The 27,204-nt window shown below is 34.2% G+C and overlaps 2 protein-coding genes across 2 annotated transcripts; one reads left to right on the forward strand and one right to left on the reverse strand.

Moving 5' to 3' along the window:
- The first annotated feature begins 8,155 nt into the window (after positions 1 to 8,155).
- On the forward strand, positions 8,156 to 9,261 carry LOC11433583 (pectinesterase inhibitor 6). Its single transcript, XM_003625873.4, has one exon. It carries the CDS (start codon positions 8,251 to 8,253, stop codon positions 8,842 to 8,844), a length of 594 nt encoding a protein of 197 aa, XP_003625921.1. The 5' UTR covers positions 8,156 to 8,250; the 3' UTR covers positions 8,845 to 9,261.
- A 1,322-nt stretch (positions 9,262 to 10,583) lies between these two features.
- LOC11420987 (caffeoylshikimate esterase) lies at positions 10,584 to 15,824 on the reverse strand. Its single transcript, XM_003625871.4, has 8 exons — positions 15,475 to 15,824; positions 15,109 to 15,199; positions 14,951 to 14,983; positions 12,631 to 12,777; positions 12,412 to 12,542; positions 12,053 to 12,190; positions 11,817 to 11,915; positions 10,584 to 11,185 (listed from the first exon to the last, which is right to left on the reverse strand). The coding sequence occupies exons 1-8, from the start codon at positions 15,499 to 15,501 to the stop codon at positions 10,826 to 10,828; spliced, it is 1,026 nt and encodes a 341-aa protein (XP_003625919.2). The 5' UTR covers positions 15,502 to 15,824; the 3' UTR covers positions 10,584 to 10,825.
- Between the last annotated feature and the right edge of the window lie 11,380 nt (positions 15,825 to 27,204).

The following is a 27,204-nucleotide window of genomic DNA, read 5'->3' on the forward strand; positions in this document are numbered from 1 at the left end:
AAAGCAAAAAAGAATGTATCATAAATGATCATTTTGAGAAAAATAAACTTAAAAAACCAATCCAAAACAAATGTCAAATTTAAAAAATTTGAAGACATGATTTACGTTGTGTTTGGATCGGCACAATTAGAATCCTCCAAACGTACAAAATCGAAACTCTCATGTAATCATGTTTCGAGCTTTTGTGTTTCACGGTAAAAATGACATTGATTCTATTACACACGTGAATTTAGGGTTGCAAATTGTCAAACCAAACCCACATTTAATCTGATGATTTTGTATGAGCACCAAACAATAATATTATGATAACTTTTGGCTTGTTAAAAATAAAATAAAATTACAATCCTTAAATAATAAAATATTGGGCTTAGATTATCGAAATTTTATAGTAGTAAGTTAGAGTCCGTTAGATTTTATTATATATTCTCTTATAACATTTAGTAATGCAATGCTATTGTTATTTTATGAAACCCTCTGTTTTGCATTGGTATTGTTAACATGGTATCAAGAATTTGGGAATAGTGATTGTAGTTTTTATTTTCGGTGTTGAATTTGTGGATTTTGGTTGTTTCCTGCGTTTATTGTTTGCGTTTTGGATTTGGGTTGATGAAAGCATTAATCGTTGGCTGAAGCTATCTCTCCAATCGGTTTGGTTCCAAGTCAGATTCATTAAAAAGAAAATGTTTGGTATCTGCATCAGTTAAATTGGTTGAAAGATCATATGTGCATAGCAATATGTTATTCAACTTGAGGTATTCTTTCTATTAGTCAAATAAATTTTAAATATTGGGCACGGTTGGTGGGAAATATGTGATTATGGTATCCAATCCACAATAAATCTCATACGTTTGGTTCGTTGTGGAAAAAGTGAATTTGATTCAGTATGGCTTGTTTTGTTTGGTTTTTGGTTCGTATTAGTTTCTCTTTTGGTTGTTTGTCTCTCCTTTTTTTTTTTTGTTTGAGTTTTATGTTTGGGTCGGTCTCATTTCTTTTGGTTTATTTATTTGAGTCTAATCCTCTGTTTGTGAGTTTCTTTATTCTTTTAGAGTATGTGTGTTTCTTTGTGTTTGTGTTTGGTTCATTGAGTTGTCTTGATTTAGTTTTGTTTCAGCTTGTCTTGGTTGCTTTGGTTCAATTTGTTTTGGTTCGTTTGGTTTTGTTTGTTTTGGTTTTTCAAGTTGTCTTGATTTAGTTTTGTTTGGTTCAATTTGTTTGGTTGTTGGGTGAGTCAAAATAGTGCTCACAATTAGTTTGTTCGTTTGTTTGGTGGGTCAGCACTCATAATTTGCTTGTTTGGTGAGTCGAGTTCTCACATTTTGGTTGTTTGGTGAGCGTGTGCTCACAATTTGGTTTCTTCTCCCCTTTTGATTCTTCAATTTGGTGGTTTGGTGAGTCGAGTTCTCACACTTTGGTTGTTTGGTGAGCGTGTGCTCACAATTTGGTTTCTTCTCCCCTTTTGATTCTTCAATTTGGTTGTTTGGTGAGTAGAGTTCTCACATTTGGTTGTCTGGTGAGTAGTGTGCTCACAATTTGGTTTCTTCTCCCCCTTTTGATTCTTCAATTTGGTTTTTGATTCTTCTGATTGATTGCACTTCTCTCCCCTTTGACTCTTCTGATTGATTGCACTTCTCCCCTATTGATTTCATTGCACTTCTCCCCCTTTTGATTCTTTTGATTGATTGCACTTATCCCCTTATGGATTCTTCTGATTGAGAGCATTGCACTTCTCTCTATTGGTTTTTATGTGTGGCTAGTTATCTCTATTGATTCTTTTGTTTGGATGGTTCTCTATTTGACTGTTTGGTGGTAGTGGTTCTTGCTGCTGCTCTCTCTACAAAGATAACTCACTTTGGTTGCTGCTCTTCATTGGTTCTGCTAACAGCTGATTTGGTTTATTTTTCTAGATTAATTTGTAATAGGCTTAAAGCTTAGTAAGCCTCAACTTGAGGGGTGGTGTTTGAACTTTATATTACTTAGTATATTTTTCGTATTTTGTTTGACAAACTCACAATGCTTCTCGTTGACTCATTGTGAGTTTGAGGGTAGATGTTAAATAATAAAATATTGGATTTAAGTTATTGGACCTTTATATTAGTAAGTTAAAGTCTTTTAAATTTTATTATATATTCTGTTATAACATTTAGTAATGCAATGCTATTATTTTATGAAACCTTGACCGTTTTTCTTGTTTCTATTCTCTCTATGTTTTGTATATTGTCAACAACGATTACCCAACCGTGTGGCTTATAAACTTGTAATGAGACAAATGTTCTCCATTCACAAAAAAATTGCAAAAGAAGTGTAAACTATCTACAAAACAGAATATACCTATACCAAAATTACATATAAGGAAACAAAAAGAGTAATATAGTTGTATTTTATTCCTTACGGCTAAAATAAACAAAATTTAAAAACGTTTTATAAACTTGCAAAAAAAAAAAGTTTTATAAAATAAAAGAGATCAATCATATGATTTTGTGTATAAATTGATGAAGTCTTAGATAGATCAATGTGGTTGGAAGGAGAAAATTCATCCTATTGACCGTGTAATTGTTTTTTGGGTACAATAAAAATTGTATAAAATAGAGTATAGGTTGGTAAAATATACGAGTGACATAAACCACTTACATAAATGATAGATGTACAATCATTTTGTGATAATTTTTTTTTTATACTCATATTATCCTTTTATTTTTCTCTCTATTGTTTTGGTAATTTCCGTGACAATACCTCATTTTGTTTGTAAATTTATTATTGTCACATAAATGGTTGTTCAAATAACACATCAACCACTTATAATGGAAAATTCTTAAAAATGGTTTGCCTACCAATGACTTTAGATTAACCAAAGGTTTTGCATCTTGTAGCTCGTGGCCTCTATGTAAAGCGTTACCCGAAACAGCGTTACATGCTCTTAAGGATGACCAAAAGGTTGTATGGTTTTTAAGTTGTTTGTCGTGAATTTATTTAGCAAGCATATTAAACTGTTGTCAAATAATATTTATAAAATTCGAAACCATGGAGACTGTGAAATCTCTACTCAAGAATGACAATTGTATTTAGGATGTTAAATTGGGGAGATGCAGGGGCCATAAATTTGGTTTGCAAATTGATTAAAGTTGTGATAAAATCTTAAAAGAAATGTGATTATGTCATTTTAGAATCCTTTCTTCTTCGCTATTTGGTAACCATGTTTAAAAACCTTGTTTATGCTAAAGATTTTACTTAGAAAGTTTTACCTATTTACAAAAAGACTAATCGACATATATATTTTTTAAAAAAAGTTATTACGCTAATGAAATTTTGTAGAACATGAACATCGATATTTTTTACTTTATAAGTATATATTGTTTGTATATCTAATATAATTTTGTAGTGTCTATACATCCATTTTGAATGGATTAATAAACATATATCGTATAAATTTTTTTAAAAAGTTATTACGCCAATGAAATTTTGTAGAACATGAACATCAATATTTTTTTTTTTACATTATAAGTATATATTGTTTGTATATCTAATAAAATTTTGTAGTGTCTATACATCCATTTTGAATGGACTAATAAACATATGTCGTATAAATTTGACCTATTGCCTCTCTTCTTTTACTCGTTGGAATTTGAATAAGAGAGTAATATCAGTAGTTTTCTAACTCATTGGAAATCGCAAATATCGAAAAAAATTTGTAAAACAAATAAATAAATTGTGGTATTGGAAATTTGAACGAACTAAAAATTTATTAATATAATGGAGCTATGTAATTACATATATATGTATGGCGGACCTAGTAGGCTTTTGGATAAGACATAGCCTTACCTATTTAATTTATCGTGCTTTTTGAAAAGTTTGAGCCTAATCTATTTATTAAACGAGTTAGATCAGATCGATATTTAAGTAGGTCGGGTCATAAGCTTCTGACGAACGACTTGACCTATGTCCGTCCTTGTTTGCAAGCATGTTTTGGTTTTTTTCCTGTAATTTTGTTTTTGCTTTAGTCTTTGTAAATACTCCCTCCGTCCCATAATAAGACCCATTTGTAAAAAATATTTGTCCCAAAATAATTGACATATTTCACTTTTCAATATGACCGTACTTGATCAGAAGGTGACTACCGAAGCGGTATTTGATAATGGTTGTACGTGGTTGCAAAGACTGGAACGACGGGGGTGTGTACCTGCAGACACTCTGACTCTCAAATCGGTATTGTGAATAAGAACGAGGGTTAGGAGAGATGAAATAATCTAACCTTGGGACTCCTCAGAGTCCCCTTTTTATAGTGTGGAGGTGCATGAGCCGTTGTAAGCGCACATGAGGCTTGGCAATTACGAATTCATAGGAATCGTAAACGTTGAGTGATATTCGCAGGAGTTGTGGATGGAGACGTTACTATTCAGCTTGAACGGATATCTGTCGCTCCGAGCACCCCCTTGCAGGGAGAAGGTGTGTTACGTGTAAAGTAGCCCAAATGCAGAATTTGAGTCTATTTGATATTGAGTCTATGTAAATGGACACGAGAGCCTTTGCCCGGTCCATAACACAATACAATATTAAATATTAATTACTTTTTTTCTTTCAATTATGCACTATAATTAATATTAATTTCACCCGTCTCAATTCAATATCTTTCATTTTGTATTTATAATCACGGTGAATGCACCAATGCTTGACAATGAAACTTAAACTAATTTTTCTTTCTCATTTTTTTTATACATTTTTTTAACGTGTAAAAACTTATTTTATGACGAATGGAGTATAAAATCTGATTTTTATTTATTTATTATAAAATACAATATAAAATTCAAATAGACACGTTTCACTGCTTTGGATAATGATGTTTTTTCTTTTTTCTTTTAACAATGGATAATATTATAATGTCATAATAATGTACGTGCCTATGGCCTAGTAGGCTAGTAGTGTAATCTAGTTTTCGGCTTTCACTTAGGCACGTAACCAGCACCAGCAGTGCCCCTTCTTCCTTTTGTCATCTTTTCAATTTTCCAAAAAGACGAAGGAACGACAGAGACCTCGTGTATTAAAAACCCAACATAATGATGCATATGTGCCAATCAAATTAAGAAAATTACTCTTCTCCTGTACAAATTTGCTCACTTCCATATGAACAAATCAAAATATCTGAGTTAATTCATGTTCGGTATAAACACAAGTCACGTAGATAGATTATACTTCAACGTATGTTAACTCACGTTCAACGTAAGTTAAATCAAGTTCTAAACACAAACATGAATTAACTTACATTAGTAACAAAGGAGACCCATTCCTCTAATTAACCTTAAATCACTTTTCCATTCCTTCCTTTTTTAAATCTCTATTGGATTCCATATTCATCTCTATAGGATCGGAGCCTTTGCGTTCTTAAACTTCTGACTTAGCGCCAATTTCTTTACTATATATATTCTAGTATCATGATGTAGGCTCCAAAAGTCTGACACTTGATGTTACCATTTCACTTATTTCAATTGGTTGTTATGATTTCCCACTTTCTAAACCAAGTGTGAATAGAGATCAACACCATTAGGCCTTAGCCGTATTATGCCTTTCATGAAAATGGCTGCATTCCAATAAGATGCACACGGAATGTTCATGGAGTAATTGTGGTTCTAAATAAAAAAAAGCCTCTGATGCGGAAAAAGCTGTTCAAAATGATAATACAGACCTTTATAGTGGAAGAATGAGTCACGCACGTAATTGTGTGATATCCGAACATGATTGAAAGGTTAATTAGAGGAATGGGTCTCCTTTGTTACCAACGTGAGTCTTCCGATGTGAGATTCGTTAACGCACTCTCACATCTAGAATTGGACATCTGGAGCGTGGACATAAATATAAATATAAATGGTGGATGACCCAATAATGAAAACTTAATAGCAGGTGGCCCAACAGATCTTGGAGGAGACTTTGATACCATCTTAAAAATTGTGGTTGATCTTAACACAACCACACAAACTGGCTTGTGAGGTGAGGATTGCTCCAACTTAGGGGGGTGTATTGGATTAGGATTTTAAAGGACAATTTTTGTTTAAAAAAGTCTTGAGGATTTTAAAAGACTTTGCAAGATTTTCATGACTTTGATGATTTTAAAAGACTATTAAGGATTTCAATGGATTTAATTCATAAGATTTTAAAGGATTTGAAATAATTTTATGGATTTCAAGAGATTTCAAAATTTTATGAATTTTAAGAAATAATTGAAAAAAATATCATAACACACTCTCTTTCACAAAATCTCAATAAAGACTCTTTTATTTATTTTATTTTATTTTTTACGGGAGAGTTAGAGCTAGAGAGAGAGGTTTTTTACGGGAGAGCTAGAGAGAGAGAGAGAGAGAGAGAGAGGAGAGGAAAAGAGAGAGTAAGAGAGAAGGGAGGAGAGAGAGGGAGAGATACTAAAATCTTAAAAGAAAAAAACAATCCTAAGAAATCTCATGTTTTCGTGAAAGACTTTTTCATGCTAAAATTTCACTAGAAAATCCCACAAAATCCATCAAAATCTGATTTATTAAACAATCCTTCGAAATTTGAATGATTTTAAATACCACTAAACTTTTTTTAAGTGATTAAGAGTCTTGATTGAATATCACAAGACTTTTTTTAAATGACAAAGAATCTTGATTGAATAACACAAGACTTTTTTTAAATTGGAAAGAGTCTTGATTGAATACCACAAGACTTTTTCATGATAAAAAAGTCTTTTAAAATCCCTTAGAATCATGATCCAATACACCCCCTTATAGACACATTGTCAAACTATCTCTTATCTGATGTGAGACTCTTAACAACAATTCTCTCATATGTGCGATTTCATTAGCCATCTATGTAATCTTAAAGATACACAATTTATTATATATTTCTTGTTATAAATATATGCTATAATTTTGCATCTATTGACCAAAAAAATAAAAAATAAAAAATTTTGCATCTATAATTATAATTAAATTCATCAATTGGTATCAAAACATTAATGCACATACGAACAAGTAGGGGACATTAGATATTTTGAGGCGCAGTAATGTGTGTGTGAGCTTTTTGCAAAAAAACAGAGTTATGTGGTTTCATTATATTGGTGACTCTTGATACTTATGAGTTATGAATGTTAATTACCCATGATCCCCGTTGCTTGATCATCATGAACTTTATCAATAAAGAAAGAATAAACTTCCACGATACTATGAAATTGAGTCATCTTATTTAATAGTATTAGTAGTAGTAGTAACAGAAGTCCTCCTAAAAATAACTTTTATCATGAAGTGAGAAACTCAATTTCCTTTCACGTGTTACCACTAACTTCCCCCACCTATTACAGTTCACCCATATCTCTTTTTTTAAATGCACTGACTCACTAGCCTCTTGCCCATACAATCCCTCACAAGAAAGTTCCTGAAAGTGAGACAATACATGCTGCCTTTTTCAAGCCTATACCTTGAAAGCTAATCTCGGTCTCATTGATTTTCAATCAATTAATTTTGTAAAGGCTAAAATATGGTTTTAGTTCCCGCAAATATGTCTCGTTTCGGTTTTAATCCTTGTAAATTTATCTTTTTTGTTTTTGGCCACTGCAAAATTTTTATTTTCAAAAACAAAAAATTTTGCAGGGACCTTTTTTAAAACAAAATATTTTGCAGGGACCAAAAACTATAAAATTGGTTCAGTTATAATGTGCCACGTATGAAAATCATCACAAAAGTGGGGTCAGTGACTATTTTCAAAAACAAAAATTTTTGCAGGGACCAAAAACAATTTTTTTTTACAGGGACTAAAACCAAAACGAGACATATTTGCAGGGACTAAAACCATATTTTAGCCTTTTGTAAAAATTAACTTTAGTTAAAAGTTTGTTAAACGTAAATAAAATGGTTAATGTTTAGATATTAGTCTAGTAAGTGAGTTGAAAAATAAATTTAAATGTAAAAATTAGTTTAAAATTTATGATATTAATTTGACATTTATACACTAAAACTATAGTAATGGTTGGAGAAATGAAGAGGAATTCAACTCGTCAAAAACTATGAATCTTAAATTCAAATATGAAATAATTTTAAACGTAAAATCAATTTTGACACCTAAAAAAAAAATAGAACCAAACAAAAACATGACACACTACTCCAACTCCAACTCCACTGGACCATAGTAACTATATATAGTATTCCTAACTCTTCCCTTCTCTTATTAATACTATTAGCACCAAACTATATTTCCCTTAATCTTCTTTGTTGTCATTCTACATATTATAAAATGATTATAACAATACGCCTTATTTTACTATTAGTATTTCTTTCACTCTCAACAAATACTAGCCAAATTGTATATGCAAAAGGAAACAACAACAATAATGTTAAGGAAGCTTGCAGTGTCACAAGGTACCAAAACCTTTGCATCCACACACTAGCACAATTCTCCAACACAGCAGGAAGAACCCCAAGCAAATGGGCACGTGCGGGTGTGTCGGTAACGATAAGCGAAGTTAAGAATGTTCAAGCATATCTTACAAAATTAAAGAAGAACGGGAAGATGAAAGGAAGAAACAGAGTTGCACTTTCAGACTGTATAGAAACTTTTGGCTATGCAGTTGATGAGCTTCATAAGTCACTTGGTGTGCTTAGGAAATTAAGCAAGAACACATTTAGTACACAAATGGGGGATCTCAACACATGGATTAGTGCAGCTCTTACTAATGAAGACACATGCCTTGATGGGTTTGAAGGGAAAACGGAGAAGAAAATTAAATTGCTGCAAAATAAGGTTAAGAACGTGTCTTACATAACAAGTAACGCACTTGCTCTTGTCAATAAACTTGCATCTACGGGTCTTGAATTTATAGGTAACTGAAATATATATTACTATAAGTTAAGTTTAGAAATAAGTTCTGTTGAATCATAAAAAAATCAATAAACTCTGAGGAGCTTATTGATACTAAATAAGCTCTCAGGGTTTTTTATGGATACCAACTGCTAGTTCTTTTTGTACCAAAAAAAACTAGTGGTTTTATTTCGGGTGTGTGTATATATTGTTTCTTTTTAAATCGTCCAATCCAAAAAATGTGTCTGAGGGTAGAAATTAATAAACAAAGTCTAGCATATGTCTGAATATTGTTTTTTTTTTTTGTTCAATTAGAGTTGTGGATTAGAATTTGGATGCTGCTTGCTCTCTATATGTATGACGACATGCAATCTTAAATGGTTTTGTTTATGATTGATAAAATAACGACTTCCGAAGAAGAATTTGTATTATCAACTGATATGTTAATATTGCGCTTCGTAAAATTAGTATTAACAAATCTCCCATTTCCTAAAAGAGATTAGAAAGTGTTAAATTACAAAAGTTCAAATAAACTACAAAAAAGCTAATCAAGCATGAAAATCGAGAGAGTAATGGTTTTATGAGTCTTCAACCACCACTCGATTTGGAAAGTGAGGAACGATAGGATATTCAATACTCTTTTCAAGGATGTGGCTGAAATCGTAGATGATATCAAGGTGCTTTCGTGTAATTGGGCGAATTCTAGACTTAAAAGTCCTCCTTGCCTCTTTTACAAGTGGTGCTGGAACCCCAAAGAATGCCTTTTGCGTTAGGTGGGGAAGTTTCAGAGGTGTTAGGGACTTTTGCAGTTGGTGTTTGCTGTTTTTCGGTTGTGCCTTTCTGCTTCTGTTTATCTGTTGTAGCAGTTTTTGGCTTCTGGTTTTAGGTAGTGCTGGTTGGTTGTTGCTACTGTTTGGCCCCAACCTTAGCAGCTCCTTTTTTCTGTTTTGGCTCTTTGGTTATCGCCTTGTAACTGTACTGCTTGTATAATTTGGTGATTAATAATATAAGCTGTTTCAAAAAAAAAAAAAAACCACTACTAAGAACAAAGCTTTTATAAGTAACTGCTTCATCCAAAGATCTCTAATATTAAAAATTCTTGCACTACGTTCTTTTCAAATAACCAAGATACAGGACATCTAGATTACTCGAAGACAAGAGCTGATTTCCTTCCCGAACAAAAGCGCACCATCAACACTACCAAAGAAGTCACAACCAACAAATAGATGATTAATTGTTTCCTCCTCCTTACCATGTCCTCCCGAACAATGTAACGAATCAGAAGCCCCACACCACGACGACTTAGATTATCCTTTGTTGGGATCCTTTTATTAAATAGTTTCAAAACAAATAACCTTTTATTACATGATAATTATACACATATTTTTCGTGTCATGTACGTAAAGGTTTAAACACTAGTATGATGACGGGCAATCCTAAACATTTTTGATTGATTATCTTCGATTCCTAGTATGTACCTTAGAGAGTAAAAGAGAAAGGGTTGTAGTTTGTAATTCATAGCCAAAAAATAGTAAATCATCTTTACATAGTTTCCTTTTACCGCTCGCTCATAGGCTCTAATGATTAAAATTTGAGTCGCTCAATACTCAACTTCATAAACCTAGTTTATAAAAGTTAGAAATTTATCTTATTTACGATCACATTTTCAGACCATGCCCTTGATGGCTATATTGTTAGCCAATGATGATTATATGTCTAAAATATATAAGCTCATTGATTATACGGTATCACTTCCTCAACAATACGTATTACCCACAAAATATTTGGTAGAGAAGTTCTTGTAGGATAACTTTTGTCTCCAAGATCTTAAACATGCCTAACAATCTACTATTGACTTATTGTTGCAAGGAGTTAAAAAACAAGTTGGAAAGTAAATAATACAGTGAAATTAGGCAGAATGTGAAAGATGTCCACAGTAAAACAATATTATAGCTACATCATGGACCTACATTCACGGTCACAGTCACAACCGGAGTGTAATTATTTCATTCTAATTTGCCGAGTGGTGTAACGAACGACTTCCTTTCAACCCACAAAGATAACTTTTTCGCCTATGAGATTGTTTCATAGTCTTTGCTGATGATACAACTGGTGTCAATGTCTCAATGTCATGGTTACAATTCTCAATTGGATCATCATTGTTGGCGTGCTTGTCAAGCCATGTGATGATGTCTTCAAAAACTTTTTCAATGTTGTCATCAGGCTCACCAGATGTTAAACCATGCCACATTCCAGGGTACAATTTAATTGTCTTATCTTTGCTACTAGCTCTCTCATATAATGCCCTGCTTACTTCTGGGTCTGTCACTGTATCTGTTTCTCCATGCAATACAAAAAATGGAAAGGTTACCTGCTCAAAATTCACCCAAAAGTACCAAACAAATTAGGTATGATATGAAAAGTAATTACATTTGAGAAGTGTTGATTTGAATATTTGTTGGCAAACTGAAAAGGTAACTTGATTATGTTTGTGTTTAGATAAACAATTTAATGTTTGTTTGGTTTTGCTGCAACAAAAACTAAAAGTGATTTGAATGTGAATCACTTTATGTTTGGATACATTCACGTAACATGAGTTGAACAAGAAAATTGAGGCTTCAAGTTAGAGTCAATTTTGGAAGGAAAATCAGTCCTATTCAAAAAAGGCATCCAGTTATAAGAAAACACAATTTGGACTCCTCCAAAATAGAAACAAACATACACTTAATTAATCGCTTATTATGTAAGTGTTTAAGTATAAGCTATTTCTATGATAGAAGATAAAAATAGATTGAATTGTTTTCATGTAGCTATAAGCCGTTTTCATAAGTTATCACGGAGAATTTATAGAAATAAGTTGAAAACAAACTTGTCATAATTGTTTTCATAAACTCTTCCAAACAGTCTCAACAATGCTTATACTAGTAGATAAGTTCAAAAAAGTCCTTGTAATGCAAACAAACTATGAGTATTATGTTGAATAAATGCAATGCATAGTTAACCTTGTATAAGGTGTCTTCAAGATTCATGCTGGTTCTTAACATTTCTAGTGCTGTTTTTAACCTGGGCTTGTCCTGGTATATCAACTTGTTTTTCCTTATCTGCAACCATTGTCAAAGGAGGTCGTGTATCAAATGAAACATTATTAGCTAAACTTCAAGTCATTTTAAGAAAGCCTCAATTATAGATTAAATAAAAAACTTGAGATATATTTACAAGAAAGGAGAAAAAACCTCACCCTTTCTCGTTTGGCCGGATCTTTGAAAGCGAAATTGATGACATCCTTTGTGGGAACTATCTTCCACTTAGGTATTATATCTTCAACTTTAGTCAATATGTTGATGACAACTTGGTGTGGCTTCATCTTCTCTGATATCTGCACATTTGCATAAACCATATTTCTCTGTTTTTACTTAAGTAAATATAGTTGCTACAAAATTAATCAAGTTGATATATTTTTATGCTACAAAGTATATGGATTTAATTCTAATGTAAAAAATTCTATACCCTGTCAATACATTATAATCATTGAATCATTAAAAACATAAATTTAATTCATATACATTGTTAGTGTAAATACTTTTTTACAATGTGTACCTTACACATGGGTGCGACAAGAACGGCACCATCCCAAAAAGAAGGATCCTTTTGATGCAAAAGTAGACTAACTGCTCCACCCATGGACTCTCCATACAAGAACCTAGCTTTTCCCATGTACTCTTGAAGCACTGGAATTAACATGAAAATGAATGATGAAAATAGAATTGATTAAAATGTATACACTCAAAAGATTAGACAAAGGCTTTGAATCCATACCACTAACTGACTTGAAAAAGTCATAACAGTCATTAACAATGTTATTGAACTTCTTAATGTAACAACGAACACCTTCAGATTGTCCATGTCCTTCATAATCTACACCATACACAGCATATTTGGCACATGCTAGCCGTACTCCACATTCTGTAGTACAATCATGCAACCATAATTAGCTAGGGATATTGTTTTATTATCTCCAGTACTTCCTCTATTTCATTGTTAATTTTTAATGTCTTAATGGTGTTTTAGCTTTTCGATCATGCTAACTTTTGCTCTAAGATACAAGTTAACATACAAAAATAAATAAAATTATTAACCACGAATTTTTTACTAGAAAATGTGACGACAGGAGAGGAGCTACGTACATGGCATGTCCAAAAACACACACAACCATCGTCCTTTACTGTTAAATGTTCCCTTCATTACTTCATAAGAAATGCATACCAACCAACTATCATTCTAGATCTCGATCTCCCATATTTGTTTTACAGGGTTGACTAAGTGCAATAAGATCAGAGCCAAAGCTGACACACTAGATTTTTCGTTGGGTACAAAACTACAATAGACATGCTATGGACACTCTCTTTTCAACCCTCACTTTCTAATTGGCTTAAACCAATGTGTGACCCACCATTTTAAGTGGAATCCATTTCCAAAGTGTGAGACCCACCATGATTTAAGCCAATTAGAAAGTGAGTGTTGAAAAGAGAGTGTTCTAGCCTTCCTCAAACTACAAAGCTACTCCTCCTCCCATAATTCTATATATTTTATTTACCATTTATTATTTTTATTTAATCGCAGAAATAAAAATATAGTTTATCAATTTTTGGATATTTTTCTTACAACATCAACGAAATAAAAAATTTAGTATAACATTAAATTTATCTACAATTGATATTGTTCTACAAATTTACTTAGGTTAGATAATTGCAAATTAATAGAACTATTATTTTTACAACACAAATGTATTCTATTTTCCTACTGTATTTATTAAATGTTGCAGAAAAAGACTTACCATAGAAATTTTAAGTATAGTATGTTTTTTTTTGAAGGATTAAGTATAGTATGTTGGTGAAAAAATTAATTGATACAATTAATAATTTGAAATGAATTTTATTAAAAGAATAAAAAAAAATCTTGAATGAGGACGAATATAACACTATTAATTTGTCCTACTTGAAGATAGACATCTCGAGCTTAATGCTAACAACACTCTCTTTTGAACACCATCTCTAATACTCACTCTTTTGTTGGTTTAAATCATTGTGAGTCTACACTTTGAAAATTGAACCTAAACAAAGTGACGAGACATACATTGATTTGATCCAATAAAAAAGTGGATGTTAGAGAAAGTGTTGAAAAGTACAAGCACATTTTTAGTTAGGTTGGTTGAGCTGATCAAGAGCTCTTCGTGGGAATGGTTTAAGGGTAGGGACAAAGGAAATTTTTCTACACCATTTTCTGATGGGTGGCTTCGTCCACTTTTTTGCTTAGAATTTGTTCTTAGTTGTATTGGGATACAATAACTCTTATACTCTGATGAATAATATTTTGTTTAAAGTAATTAAAAATGAAAGATATGCCAAAGTATTAAATGTCTGGCTGCTATTTTGCTGAACAAAACAAACTTCATCACTTAGTTGGTCAAAAGAAAAATTCGTCATCTAATAAATGGACACCAGATCGGCATCTTTATTGGCAGAACTAAAACCAAATATAGGTAGACATCCATTATAAAATTAAACTAGTAGTATATGTTTTCTTTTCTTGAACAAAAAAATATGCTATCTTATGCATTTTTTTCTAATTGGAGGTTCAACCGTTACCAAATTAGTGCTCATTTGTTTTCTTTTCTCATTGGAGAGGTTCAACCACCTTCTAGAAAACTGACAAGTAACTAAAAGAAAAATATATAATGAACACGTACAAACCATAAAGATTTAAGTCTACTGTTCACATTATACATAACTATTTTTAAATAAAAATTATGACTTTTTAATACTAACTTAAGATGAGTTTAAAATTAAAGTGTCATTTTTTAAAACGTTTTTTCATGTTTCATCTCTTCTTAATTTGAAATTTGTGTTTTCTCCAAGACCACAAAGCATGTTTAAATTTTAATTCTTATACATCACAAATTAACACAATTTATATTGCCAATTTGACGACATGAACATTTTAAAATAATTTTATACTGTACATTTTTTGTTTACTTCATTTCCTTTAAACCGACTTCAAATATAACGAAAAAAAAAAGGGAATAGAAAAGGATGATGATATTGATTGATAAACAAGTTAATGGAAGAACATTTATTACCTCTCATGAAACGACTGCACTCCATGCCATAACCTGCAACAGATATTTAATGAAACAAAAGCAAAATCACACCTTCTAAGAGAGAGAGAGAGAGAGAGAGAGAGAGAGAGAGAGAATTAAAGATAAATAAAATTTTATTAATAGAGTGAATTAATTACCATGGCAAAGGAAAACCAGAGCCTTTGGAGAACATAATGGCAACCATTTACAGGTGAAAAGTTGCACTCCCCTTGAGTTCCTCCAGAACTCCTGATGCATGTTACGTATATATAGAACATTAATCTCCATAATATTAATATTAATTAGCATAATAACATAGCAATATTTTTTTTATTAGTTAATGTAGCATCATTTTACAACCATTTTATAAAAGATTTAAACTCCGTTCATCAACGTTACAAAATCAAACTACTTTCACTGAGATGATAACTCGTGAAGTTGATAGTACCTCGGAACACATAAACATAATAATATGACATAGTATATAATTAAAGAAAAATTAGCGTGTAAGAGAAAGTACTTACTTCTTTATATTGAAACTCTAAATCCATAGCAACCAGTTAATCGATCTGATCAACTAATATAAAATGCAGTAACCAATGAACAAGTGATTGATCTGCAAGTGAAAGGGAAACCTTGATCTAGCTCTTGATTAAATGCTAATTAAGAGGATAATGCATGTGAAGTTGATGGGAGGGAGAGAAAAGAAGCAAAGATTAATTTTTTGCTACGCGCAGAGGAGAGGAATAGAGTAAAGAGAACGATGGGACAAATGAAATGATCGAGTAGAAATAGAGAAGAGTTTGCAGGAAAAAAGGCTATAGAGAAGAGGGTGGTACAATGTCCTTTTGAAAGAGACGGTGAGGGTGTGTTTATTAACTTGTGTTGTGAGTCAAAATAGATTTGAATTCAATATATAAAGATCATACAAAATGTCAATAGAATTTAATGTGTATCTATCTATTTTAGGTTTACACTATTATCTTAGAGTGTAAATTCTCACAAAAAGTTTTTTTTTTTTTTCCTCAACTTTCTCCCTCTCCAACAATCTAACCTTTTTTATTTATTTTTTATTTTTTTATTTTTTTATTATTGAAAATAGTTTATGATCAATTTTGAGATGAAATCACCCATCTTCGTGTTTTTCTTCTTATTTTAACCTAAACAAATTATTTTCACATAAATCTAGCTTTTTTCATGATTTCGTCGTTTAAGTTCAGAGTTTTGTTGTTTGTTGTCTTCTGCGACATTATTTGATTTTTCGTCAAATTGTAGAGTTCATTCAATTTTTTTTAATCGGTAAATATTATTAAACGCCATCCCCGCAAGACGCAAAGTATGGACGAAACAAGATACAAATGGTGCCGCATATAGATGGTACACCATAACCACCTAAAAACACCCATGGAGATAAACCCACCAAAACACATCACCACCTAAAACAGACTCCAAAAAATCAAGCACTGTAAACACGGTATCCACCACCGTCCATCGTCACTACTCACCTACAAAGAACACCCTCAAAAATAAAACTCCCAGACCCCAACACCCAAGCCGGGTCACATTTCGAAGAGCACCTAACCGAAGGATCATGCAGCTATCACAAACCTCGCGACCTCCGATCCACCGAAAGAGCACAACACAAAGCCCAAAAACCAACATAAGTCAAAGAACTGACTCCCGATCTCAAATCAAAAGTGATCGGGAGGTTAATTAATTTCATGTTCTATCAATGATTTGGGCATCTACCTAGTAGATCCTGGAGGCATGATTATTCCAATCACCCAGCGATCGAAATTGAAGAATATGTTCATGGACAGTAGTTGACTTAATTGAAGCCAGATTGAGCCAAGTATAAATATCATACCAAATTTGACGAAAAAAAATCACAATGCAAAAAAAGATGATCAATATTTTCTTCCAACCTACAACTGACTGAACAAAGAGATGTGTTCGGATGAAGTATCCTTTTCCTAATTAAGTTACCACAAGTTGGAAGTCGATTACGCAATAAACGTCAGACGAAAATGTTGATTTTTAAAGAAATCTCCTTGTTCCAAATGGTTGGAAAAAGATCTTTGTTGGAAGTTTGATCCCTTGATGTTAGGTAGTTGTAGGCACTAGCAACATTGTATCTTGAAAAGGCATAAAGTTACCAAGTCTACTTGTCATTTACATTAACCTCCAAAGCCATCAACCTAAGACACCAATTCTACGTCTCACCGCCCTCCCCCAAACCTAGAAAAAAGACATGTACGTGACAGTTGCCAGTTTGTTATCTAAAAGACAAAAAGATGACTAAATCTATCCTTCAAAATACCTCTATCTAACCAAGGATCCCACCAAAATAAAGTTCATTCGCCTTCCCCCACCTCTCGTCGTAAGTGATCAGTAAACCAACCACCTCTCTGAATGCAAAGTAAATTATTCCACAATGCCTATGCTAATCTCCCCTCATTACCAATACTTCCTCCTCCTTCATCATACCTCGTTGTTAACACTTTATACCACAAGCAACATTTTTCCTCCCTTAACCTCCAAGACCATTTGTCAAATAATGACATATTGAATTCACTAATCCTCCTGACCCCCAAACTCTCATCCTCTTTTTTGGGACATATAGTCTCCCAAATTATCCAAGATATTTTCCCAATGTCCTCGCTTAAAAAAAATTGAAAATAGATTCAAGTAAAGTAATGATACATGCAGGAGCATTAAAGAAGGAAAAGTAAACCAGGAGAGAAGACATAACATACTTCAGAAGGACTGAACGGTTGTCTATGGATAAAGTACGACTCTTCCATCCAGACAATATAGAATCGTCCGCTCAATCAAAGGTTTTCAAAAGTTTAGTTTCCTATAGTCACCACCAGATAATGTACGACTCTTCCATCCAGATAATGACACATTGAATTCACTAATCCTCCTTGATTTGAGAATGTTGATAGTGCCACTCTTTTAAACATAACTTCATCATCTTTAGTTTTTTTCTTAAAATAAAGCCGCCCCATCCAATAAAAATGAATGATGCCTATTTTTCCCGCACAAAATCTTCACAACCAGAGTATTCTGACCAACACTTGAGCATACAGAGCGGTCTTGGTCCCCAATTTGCCTCATCAACAGATAAAATCAAGGGAACATGATCAGAGAGACCTCGCTGACAGGCTACCTGGGTATAATTTGGCCACATATCGCACCACTTTTCTGACAACAAAAAGTGGTCCAACCTACTAATAGATACACCATCTCCACGATACCAAGTAAACAGTCGACCACATATGGGTAAATCAATCAGAGAGCTATCATCTATGAATTTATTAAAAACATCCGCTTCCACTTGTCTGAACATTGTTTCTCTCCCTTTCTTCTCATAAATGCCTTGGATGAAGTTGAAGTCCCCATACACACATAAGCAGACATCATTATTATTAATAATTAGCTGAAGCAACCTTTTCCACAAAGTTGTTTTTGACACCGCATCACATGGCGCATACACATTAATAATAACAAATTCCTCCGCAGTTAGAATGACCTTGCCTTTGATAACCATCACATGCTCAAAACTCATGCAAAACCAAACATCAATACGGGAACTATCCCACACTGTAACCAAACCACCAGAAGCTCCCACTGACGGTTGGTAAGAATAGCCGGATGGAGCATCTTCCCAGATAGATTTAATTAGTACATCATCAACCACAAATAACTTAGATTCCTGAATACAAAGTACAAAAGGATTTTTTTTCTCTAACTAAACGTCGGACCTCCACCCTCTTTTCTCCTCCTCCTAACCCCCTCACATTATATGTCAACACCTTCATTGGTACCACTATCCTTCCTCATCCCCACCACCTTCCACAAACTCAACTCCTATCAACATCTCCCCAATTGAGGCAATTGAGATAACCAATCAAGGCTCCACGGCACAGTAACATTTTGCATATTCGAAACAACCTTCTGTTGTAGTTGAATTTCATGAACAGAAACGTCAGCTGCTGCCATATTTTTTAGCGCTACAGGTTCCAAAATTTTGATAACAGAAACATCAGCTGCTGCAGTATTTTTTAGTGCTACATGAACCTCAGCTGCTCCAGTATTTTTTAGCGTTACAGGTTCCAAAAATTTACTAACAGAAACATCAGCTGCTGCAATATTTTTTAGCCCTACAGGTTCCAAAATTTTGACATCAGAAACATCAGCTGATGTAGTATTTTTTAGCACTACATGAACATCAGCTGCTGCAGAATTTTTTGGCGCTTCAGGTTCCAAAAATTTACTAACAGAAATATCAGTTGCTGCTGTTTTTTTTATGGCTACCGGTTCCAAAACAGTTTTTTTGAAACAGCTGATTGCATTGATGAGACACACTGTCCCCGTGTCCTTCCAGATCAGTAGTATGTTTCGTTGGTAATGCCTTTGGTTTGCTGACACCTTCCTTCGTGCTCACACCACTCCTTTTTCAAGTCATCTAACTCCCATTCCCCTTGAACTTCGTCTAAACCGTCAACATTATGTGGCTGCAATAACGTTTCCGGTCTATCATCATTCACCTCCTCCGTCATAAAAGCGTCCTCCCCCAAACAACATCCCCATTCCTCCACCAACTTAATAAAATGCTTGCGATCATCAATCAAAAATTCAGGAGTCGAATTCACGATTTCTATTTGAGGCATCAAAATGAGAATACGAGCGTAGTCCAACCTCGCTCTATCCGCCGTACATTCATCTAAATGAATAAACCGTCCAACACGATTCACACACATCCTGAAGAAATCATCATTCCAAGCATGTATGGGAACACCGTAAACTCGCAACCAAGCCCCACGTTCATATCTAGTATCTTGTTCCGACCATTTGTGAATATTATCAAACAACATCCCGAAAAAATGCACCGCGTCATTAAATACTTGCCATATATCCTCTCCGCCATTACAATGTAGGTGGACTGTCATAATATTCCTAAGGACCTGAAAGACCTCCAAAAGGACTTTTAGACCCCTCAAGAAGGCCTTAGTACCTTTAAAAGAAGCCAAAAGGCCTAAGGCGCGCATTATCATATCGCCGCCATACTAAATCTCTAGAAATTTCTATAAACCGCCCTAAATACATAAATACCCCTATTATTTGGAGACTAAGCAACCAAGACCCAAGCCCATAGAAGGCTATAAATACCACCCTTGAGAACATCTCAAGTATCTAATAATCAGTCTAAAAACCCTAGTATACGATTCTTAACCCTAGAATCCTTATTGTACTTTTTATGCAAGTACAGTTGGCGCCATCTGTGGGAACCGGTAAAACTAACCCGGCCACACCTCTCAATCGCAGTTCAGAAAACACAAACCCTATTCCCTGAATTGCACCATCGCCTGAGAGTGATGACGATCACCCATATCTGACCTTAAAACTTGACAGGTGACACTCTTAAGGAAAATAATACACGGCTGATGGTTAAATAAAGATCACGTGGGTTGGATATGTACCACATAGACTTGCCCTATTATTTCTTGCCCTCTCTGATGGATTTTCTTTGAATCGTAACGATGCCGGTGCTATTAATCCTTGCAACAACTGATTGTATTATCTTAATGATATCTCCAATTCTGTTTACAGGAATATTTAAGAATAGATGATTCGATCTTCATACCAAAGTAGTTATTCTATTTTCTTGTTCTTATTTTAAATTTGATTGGCTTGACACAGCCGGTGGAACAATTTAAATGATTCCTACTCACAGTCTTGTATGTATGGATTTTGTTATGTAAATTGATGATTAAAAATTAGTTTCTATGTGAAGTTACACCTCTTTACCTTCTTAAATTGATATCTGTGTTTTGCTTTTTTTGTTGTTGCATACTAGCACATAATACTTTGATAGGGCATGCACACATATGCGGAAGAAGCCAAGGCAATATTCCGAACTTCGCCAACACCGCCGCCGAGGAATATAGGCGGCCTAGACGTATGACCACCTAAACATCGCAGAAGTCATGATATCGTGTCAGGTGGTACCTTTCTAACTCTGTTATTCTCCGTGGATCCTTTTGTTAAACCGAATTGGACTTTGGTTTTCTGCTATTACAATACTTTTTGTTCGTCGTTTATGCGATATATGCACTGTGATAGAGTGATAATTAATATTCTAGAGATTGGACTTTCATCCTTGATTCTATTACTACTACTACTACAGCCAGGGTATTGTACTTCCTAAGTAATTTTCAGGACCTCAAGATTCAACAAACAAACTCAATTTCTCACCTACATCAACCCGGTTATCAGTGAAATGTATGGCTTTCGATTTCACTTTATGAATTTAGTTGCCTTTGGTTCGTGCGGTAGAACATATGTGTTTCTCCGTTTTACGATAAGAGGGTTTTAAATTTTATGAGAATTCTGTTACTGCCTTTCGTTATCAAATATATATGGTTTAAAATAAGTTTCTCTCCCAACTACGAAACACTATTACGAATGGCTTATCATTTATCAATTACAATTCAAGATCGAATTTTATTGGAGTTATATTATATATGTTGGTCAGGCTATATATCTAGCTGCACGCATTCGATAGGCAGTTTAATTGTGCTTGCTTTGTGGATAGTTCTGCCACTTCAACCAAGCTTTGATTTCTATTTGTGACGGCATCAGGATTTGATTAATTTAGAATCCATAATATTATTATTTAAACCTTATAATTGTTTTATGTTCTTAGTGTGATTTAGAAACGCGTGTTGTTATGCAATATAATTGGTTGGTGAATTAGTTCCAGGCGGTACGATAACACAACATGGCGATTTCTACAAAATTAGCTCCCTTGAAGCCATCTCGTATCACGTACTATTGTTCCATTAATTTTGTTGAACACTACTTTTTGACAAGGTACTTCCTCTCTTTTTTCTATCTTCATCGGTGATTTGGGCCAAGATAGCACTTATTCAATTAGTTTCAAATTTTCAATTACTAATTTTGGAGGCACGGTTCTACTTCTGCTATATATATGATAAAGGAATACTTCTGCTAAAAGGAGTGTAAAAGCTAAAGGAAGAGACTTTTAGTTGAAGTATATTGTATATTGTATAGTTAGTTTCCATTGAATATGATTGTATATGATTAAGGACTCGTTTATTTATGATATTGATTACTTTGGAAGTTTGGAAGAATTGTTATATTTCAGATAAATTAAGGTTGGGATACTAACAAGCCCGCCAAGGGCTAGATGAATAAAAGGAGAGAACTCGCCAATCAACACGCCATAATTAAACGAGCATGGAAGCAATAGTCCCGCCATGGAAAACATAAAGATGAAACGCGGAGTTATATCCTAAAAATAACTTTTTTGACCTTTGAGATTTGTTTTGCAGGTTTTTAACGAGAAGATTATCGAGAGACCGCCCAAACTGGGTCAACCTTCTTAAAGGCTCTGAACTCGGCGGCCCGATAAATAAAAGAAACCGTGAATTCGACACCAACCTTGTTAAAGGCTCTGTACTTGTCGCCCGGTCAGAAGAAGCCGTGAGTTCGACACCAACCTTGTTAAAAGGCTCTGTACTTGTCGCCCGGTTAAAAATCCGTGAGTTCGACACCAACCTTGTTAAAGGCTCTGTACTTGTTGCCCGGTCAGAAGAAACCGTGAGTTCGACACCAACCTTGTTAAAGGCTCTGTACTTGTCGCCCGGTCAAAAGAAGCCGTGAGTTCGACACCAACCTTGTTAAAAGGCTCTGTACTTGTCGCCACCAACCTTGTTAAAAGGCTCTGTACTTGTCGCCCGGTTAAAAATCCGTGAGTTCGACACCAACCTTGTTAAAGGCTCTGTACTTGTCGCCCGGTCAGAAGAAACCGTGAGTTCGACACCAACCTTGTTAAAGGCTCTGTACTTGTCGCCGCCCGGTCAAAAGAAGCCGTGAGTTCGACACCAACCTTGTTAAAAGGCTCTGTACTTGTCGCCCAGTTAAAAATCCGTGAGTTCGACACCAACCTTGTTAAAGGCTCTGTACTTGTCGCCCGGTCAAAAGAAGCCGTGAGTTCGACACCAACCTTGTTAAAGGCTCTGTACTTGTCGCCCGGTTAAAAATCCGTGAGTTCGACACCAACCTTGTTAAAGGCTCTGTACTTGTCGCCCGGTCAAAAGAAACCGTGAGTTTGCCACCAACCTTGTTAAAGGCTCTGCACTTGGCGACCCGGTTGAAAAAAAACCAAAAAACGAGAAGTCGCCATCAATTTTATTAAGGGTTCTATAAATTTCAATATCAAATGATAGAAAAACCTTCAAGGGCGCGTGTAACTCATCTTGGAAGATTAACCCGCGATACAAGAATAATAAAAGTCTCATGATGTGAACCGTCGGATGATGAGATGACATTAAGTAAAAACTTTATGCCCGCCCATGAAAACGAAATGATCTCTTCAGCTTAAAAAGCACCACGCCTTGTGCCAAGACTTGTGCTTGGGGGCTATGGACCGTCATAATATTCCTAAGGACCTGAAAGACCTCCAAGACCTCCAAAAGGACTTTTAGACCCCTCAAGAAGGCCTTAGTACCTTTAAAAGAAGCCAAAAGGCCTAAGGCGCGCATTATCATATCGCCGCCATACTAAATCTCTAGAAACCGCCCTAAATACATAAATACCCCTATTATTTGGAGACTAAGCAACCAAGACCCAAGCCCATAGAAGACTATAAATACCACCCTTGAGAACACTCTCAAGTATCTAATAATCAGTCTAAAAACCCCTAGTATACGATTCTTAACCCTAGAATCCTTATTGTACTTTTTATGCAAGTACAGTAGGAAAACTCTATCCCCTCCCATTAGAGTAACCACAACCTGAGAAAAACCAGCAGCATCGATTTCTTAAAACAAATTTTTATTTAAAACAGTTTTTAGATATTTTTTTTAGAGTCACAATTTTTTTGAAAATCTCTAAATGAAAAACTTCGAAAGGTGGTCATTTTATTTTAAAAAATGATTTTTTATGAAGATGTTTTTATCAAACAGAATAATAGTCCCAAAAAATTTGGGTTCTATTCAATGATTTTTTTAAGGAATTCTAAGATTTGTTTTATTTATTTTTAGTAAATATGAATGTATGCATTTTTTTTTTGAAGAAAAATATGAATGTATTTTTTTTCTTGTATATTTATTTCATTGAAATGGTAGTCACATAGTAATATTAAAGGAATCCATGTGAGAAGGTTAGAACGGGGCAACGGGCAGTAGAAGGATGGGCGTGGCTAGGACATCAATGCATATGCAGTTTCCCCCCAATGCTTCTTCACATTTATTTGAACTCTTTATTTATTGAAAATCAATATATTTAATGCATTAAAAATTTGTATTTTTCTTTGGAGTTTTTTTTCTTACAATTTTTAATAATTCTCCTTTTACTTTTACATTTTAATTCTGGATCTATGTTAACTGGTACGCCGATATTGTGGTTGAACAAGACGCTCCGGTGATGTAAGAGAACATAATGTTTTTTTTCTCTTTCAGTGCAGCAATATCCGTGTTATATGTTATATGTTATCTGATTCTACATACTAACAACTTAGAAAAACATAGTAGAAGTTAATGGTAATAGTAAGGATAAATTATCGCATCACATTTCTAATTCTATTTAATATTTGACTAGTCAGCAGTTGTTTTGAGTCAGTTATCTTTTTTTTTTTCTTTCTATTATGTCTCTTTAATAAAATTAATTTCTTATGATCGAGTTTGATAAGCAAATTGTGACTTAAATAGTTGGATTAAGTTGTTGGAATGCTCTTTGACGTGTGCAAAACTAAAATAAAAAATCTTATAATTGGGTGAAGCTACATTAGAAACAAGCTATATATACCAACACCGGATTCGCTTAATAATATAATAAATTTTCCTTCAAAAATATAATAAATTTAAAACTATTTTCCAATACATCTATGACGAGAACATAAATAACTCGAAAATTAATTTAGTGATCTAACGAAGGCTAAAAAAAAAACATTAATCTACTCTTACCTAAAACCGTAAGGTTATGGGTTTATGGATCATCTTACTTAAAGGTGTTCAACTTTTACTCTTTTATCCGATGTGAGACATATATCTCACACCACAACAACACATTTGGCTAATTTTCTTTGTGGGATGACTGTAGTTAAATTCTCTTTTTTCGTCAAACTGGGGCTAATTAACTTCTACTATGCGGGTGATTATTAGTTTCTAAATTTATTTATTTTCAAAAAAATAAAAAACTTTTTTTTTTTCTTGCGAAGTTTCATAACCTTTTACCACAGAAGTTTATTCGTTCATATAAAATTTCAAAGCCGTCTAAAACTCTTTACCATATTGACCTCATATGATAGGGATCCAAATTATTTAATAATAAAGATATAATATTAAAATCATTTAGTAAAAAATCAAAATAAGCTTTTTTTTTTTTTTAACAAACTAAAATGAGATAATATATTAACAACGTGGTTTACCCCGCACAAGCGTGCAAAAGGCAACCCACTCAAGAGTATTTACAAAAACAAGGTGCCTAACAAAGCAACACCACCCAAAAAATAAAACAAAACAGAGAAACACTAATACAAGTGGACACCCATACAAAGGAGAGGATGGTTCCACCAGTCATAGTAACTGTAGCTAAAAAGTCTCTCTTTTGACTTCAACCATAAGTAAGAGTTTAGTTTAACCTTTGCCATTAGAGTGAAAGATCGGAAACCGTATTTTGGAATACACGATCATTCCTTTCCTTCCATAGAACCCAAACAGAGGCAAACCAAATAATCCTGAAATACAAATGAGTTGATCTAGGCAACCCCACCATCTTAGTGAACTGCATAAAATGTTGACGAAGATCACCTGAAGGTACAAAATCAATACCCAGCCAAGACCATACATGAAACCAAATAGAGCTAAAAATGTTACAAGTTACAAACAAATGAGATGATGTTTCCAACTGCCCACAACCTGATACACAAGTCGCACCATCAATAGGAAGAACACGTCGCCTCACCAAGTTGTCTTTAGTGGGAAGTCTGTCGCGAAGAAGGCGCCAAACCATCAGAGACGCCTTTGAGGGAATTTGCTTATGCCAAATGTCGTCAACTAACGTCCGATCCACCAACTCGCCTTAAGTAGTGAGAAAGCGGTAAGCTCCCCGCACCGAATACCCATGAGAAGGATCAAGAAGCCAACGTCAATCATCACTGATATTTTCCTGCAAAACAATGTTATGTAATAACACAGAACACTCCATCACACTCTCCTCCTCCCACGCCATTAAACGACGACGCCACAACCTCTCCCACCCATCATCTTCCCCCATCACCCTCAACATCTCCTCCACCGAGCACTCCTGAATCACTGACAACTCAAAAAGGCGAGGAAATTTCACTTTTAACGGAATTTCCCCCGTCCAAATATCATGCAAAAATAAAATATTTTTCCCATCACCAACCACCCTCGGAATGTTACTATCAAACCAGCTCCCCACACCCTCACCTATCCCTTCTCTAACCCTACACAGAGACCGCCACCAAGCTAAACTATGCCTACCACCCTCTCTCAACCGCCCCCCCTCCTCACCATATCGGGCTTTCAATACTCGATACCACATACCCTCCCTATCAATCAACATCCTCCAACACCACTTACCTAATAAGGATAAATTAAACGCACTGACCCTCCTAACCCCCAACCCTCCATCCTCCTTTGGAGTACAAATCGACTCCCATTTGATCCACGCGATTTAATAAGCTTTTTTTTATATATCAAATATCTAATTTATTGAAGAAAATACACTTTTTATTTAAACTAATTATGATTAGTTTTTATTTTATTTTTTACAATTAGTTATGATTAGAGATCGTGTCCACTTGTTCCCGTAAACTTTACTCACTTAGTAAGGATAATCGATAATACATGCAGGAAGTGGGGTTTGGACGCCGGACATCCACTTATTCTCCTTAAAGCATTCACAATGGCAGTCCTCTATTAAACGGATCACATGTGTACACATAACTATTTTATAATTTTCTAATAACAATATATAATAATCACTCCAATGCAGTACCTCTCAAAAACTTGATAAACTTTTAGCAAGTGTACCAAAAATATCGAAGTAATAAAGTAAGTTCGTATCCTCGAGAACTGTGTTAATCTCAACTCATTTTATTACTTCGATATTTTTAGTACACTTGCTAAAAGTTTATCAAGTTTTTGGCGCCGCTGCCCCATTTCAACATCAATCAAAGCACGACCTCTTATTCTAAT

The sequence above is a fragment of the Medicago truncatula genome, chromosome 7, assembly GCF_003473485.1.
Source record: "Medicago truncatula cultivar Jemalong A17 chromosome 7, MtrunA17r5.0-ANR, whole genome shotgun sequence".
Taxonomy (NCBI): Eukaryota; Viridiplantae; Streptophyta; class Magnoliopsida; order Fabales; family Fabaceae; genus Medicago; species Medicago truncatula.

Bases quoted from the DNA above. Each gene is read 5' to 3' on its own strand.
- LOC11433583 (XM_003625873.4), top strand. From the start codon at position 8,251: ATGATTATAACAATACGCCTTATTTTACTATTAGTATTTCTTTCACTC.
- LOC11420987 (XM_003625871.4), bottom strand. From the start codon at position 15,501: ATGGATTTAGAGTTTCAATATAAAGAA. The intron at 12,778-14,950 runs GTAATAAATGTT...ATTGTACTACAG, and splicing joins GTGCAGTCGTTTCATGAGAG to AATGTGGAGTACGGCTAGCA. The intron at 11,916-12,052 runs GTGAGGTTTTTT...CAATGGTTGCAG, and splicing joins ATCCGGCCAAACGAGAAAGG to ATAAGGAAAAACAAGTTGAT.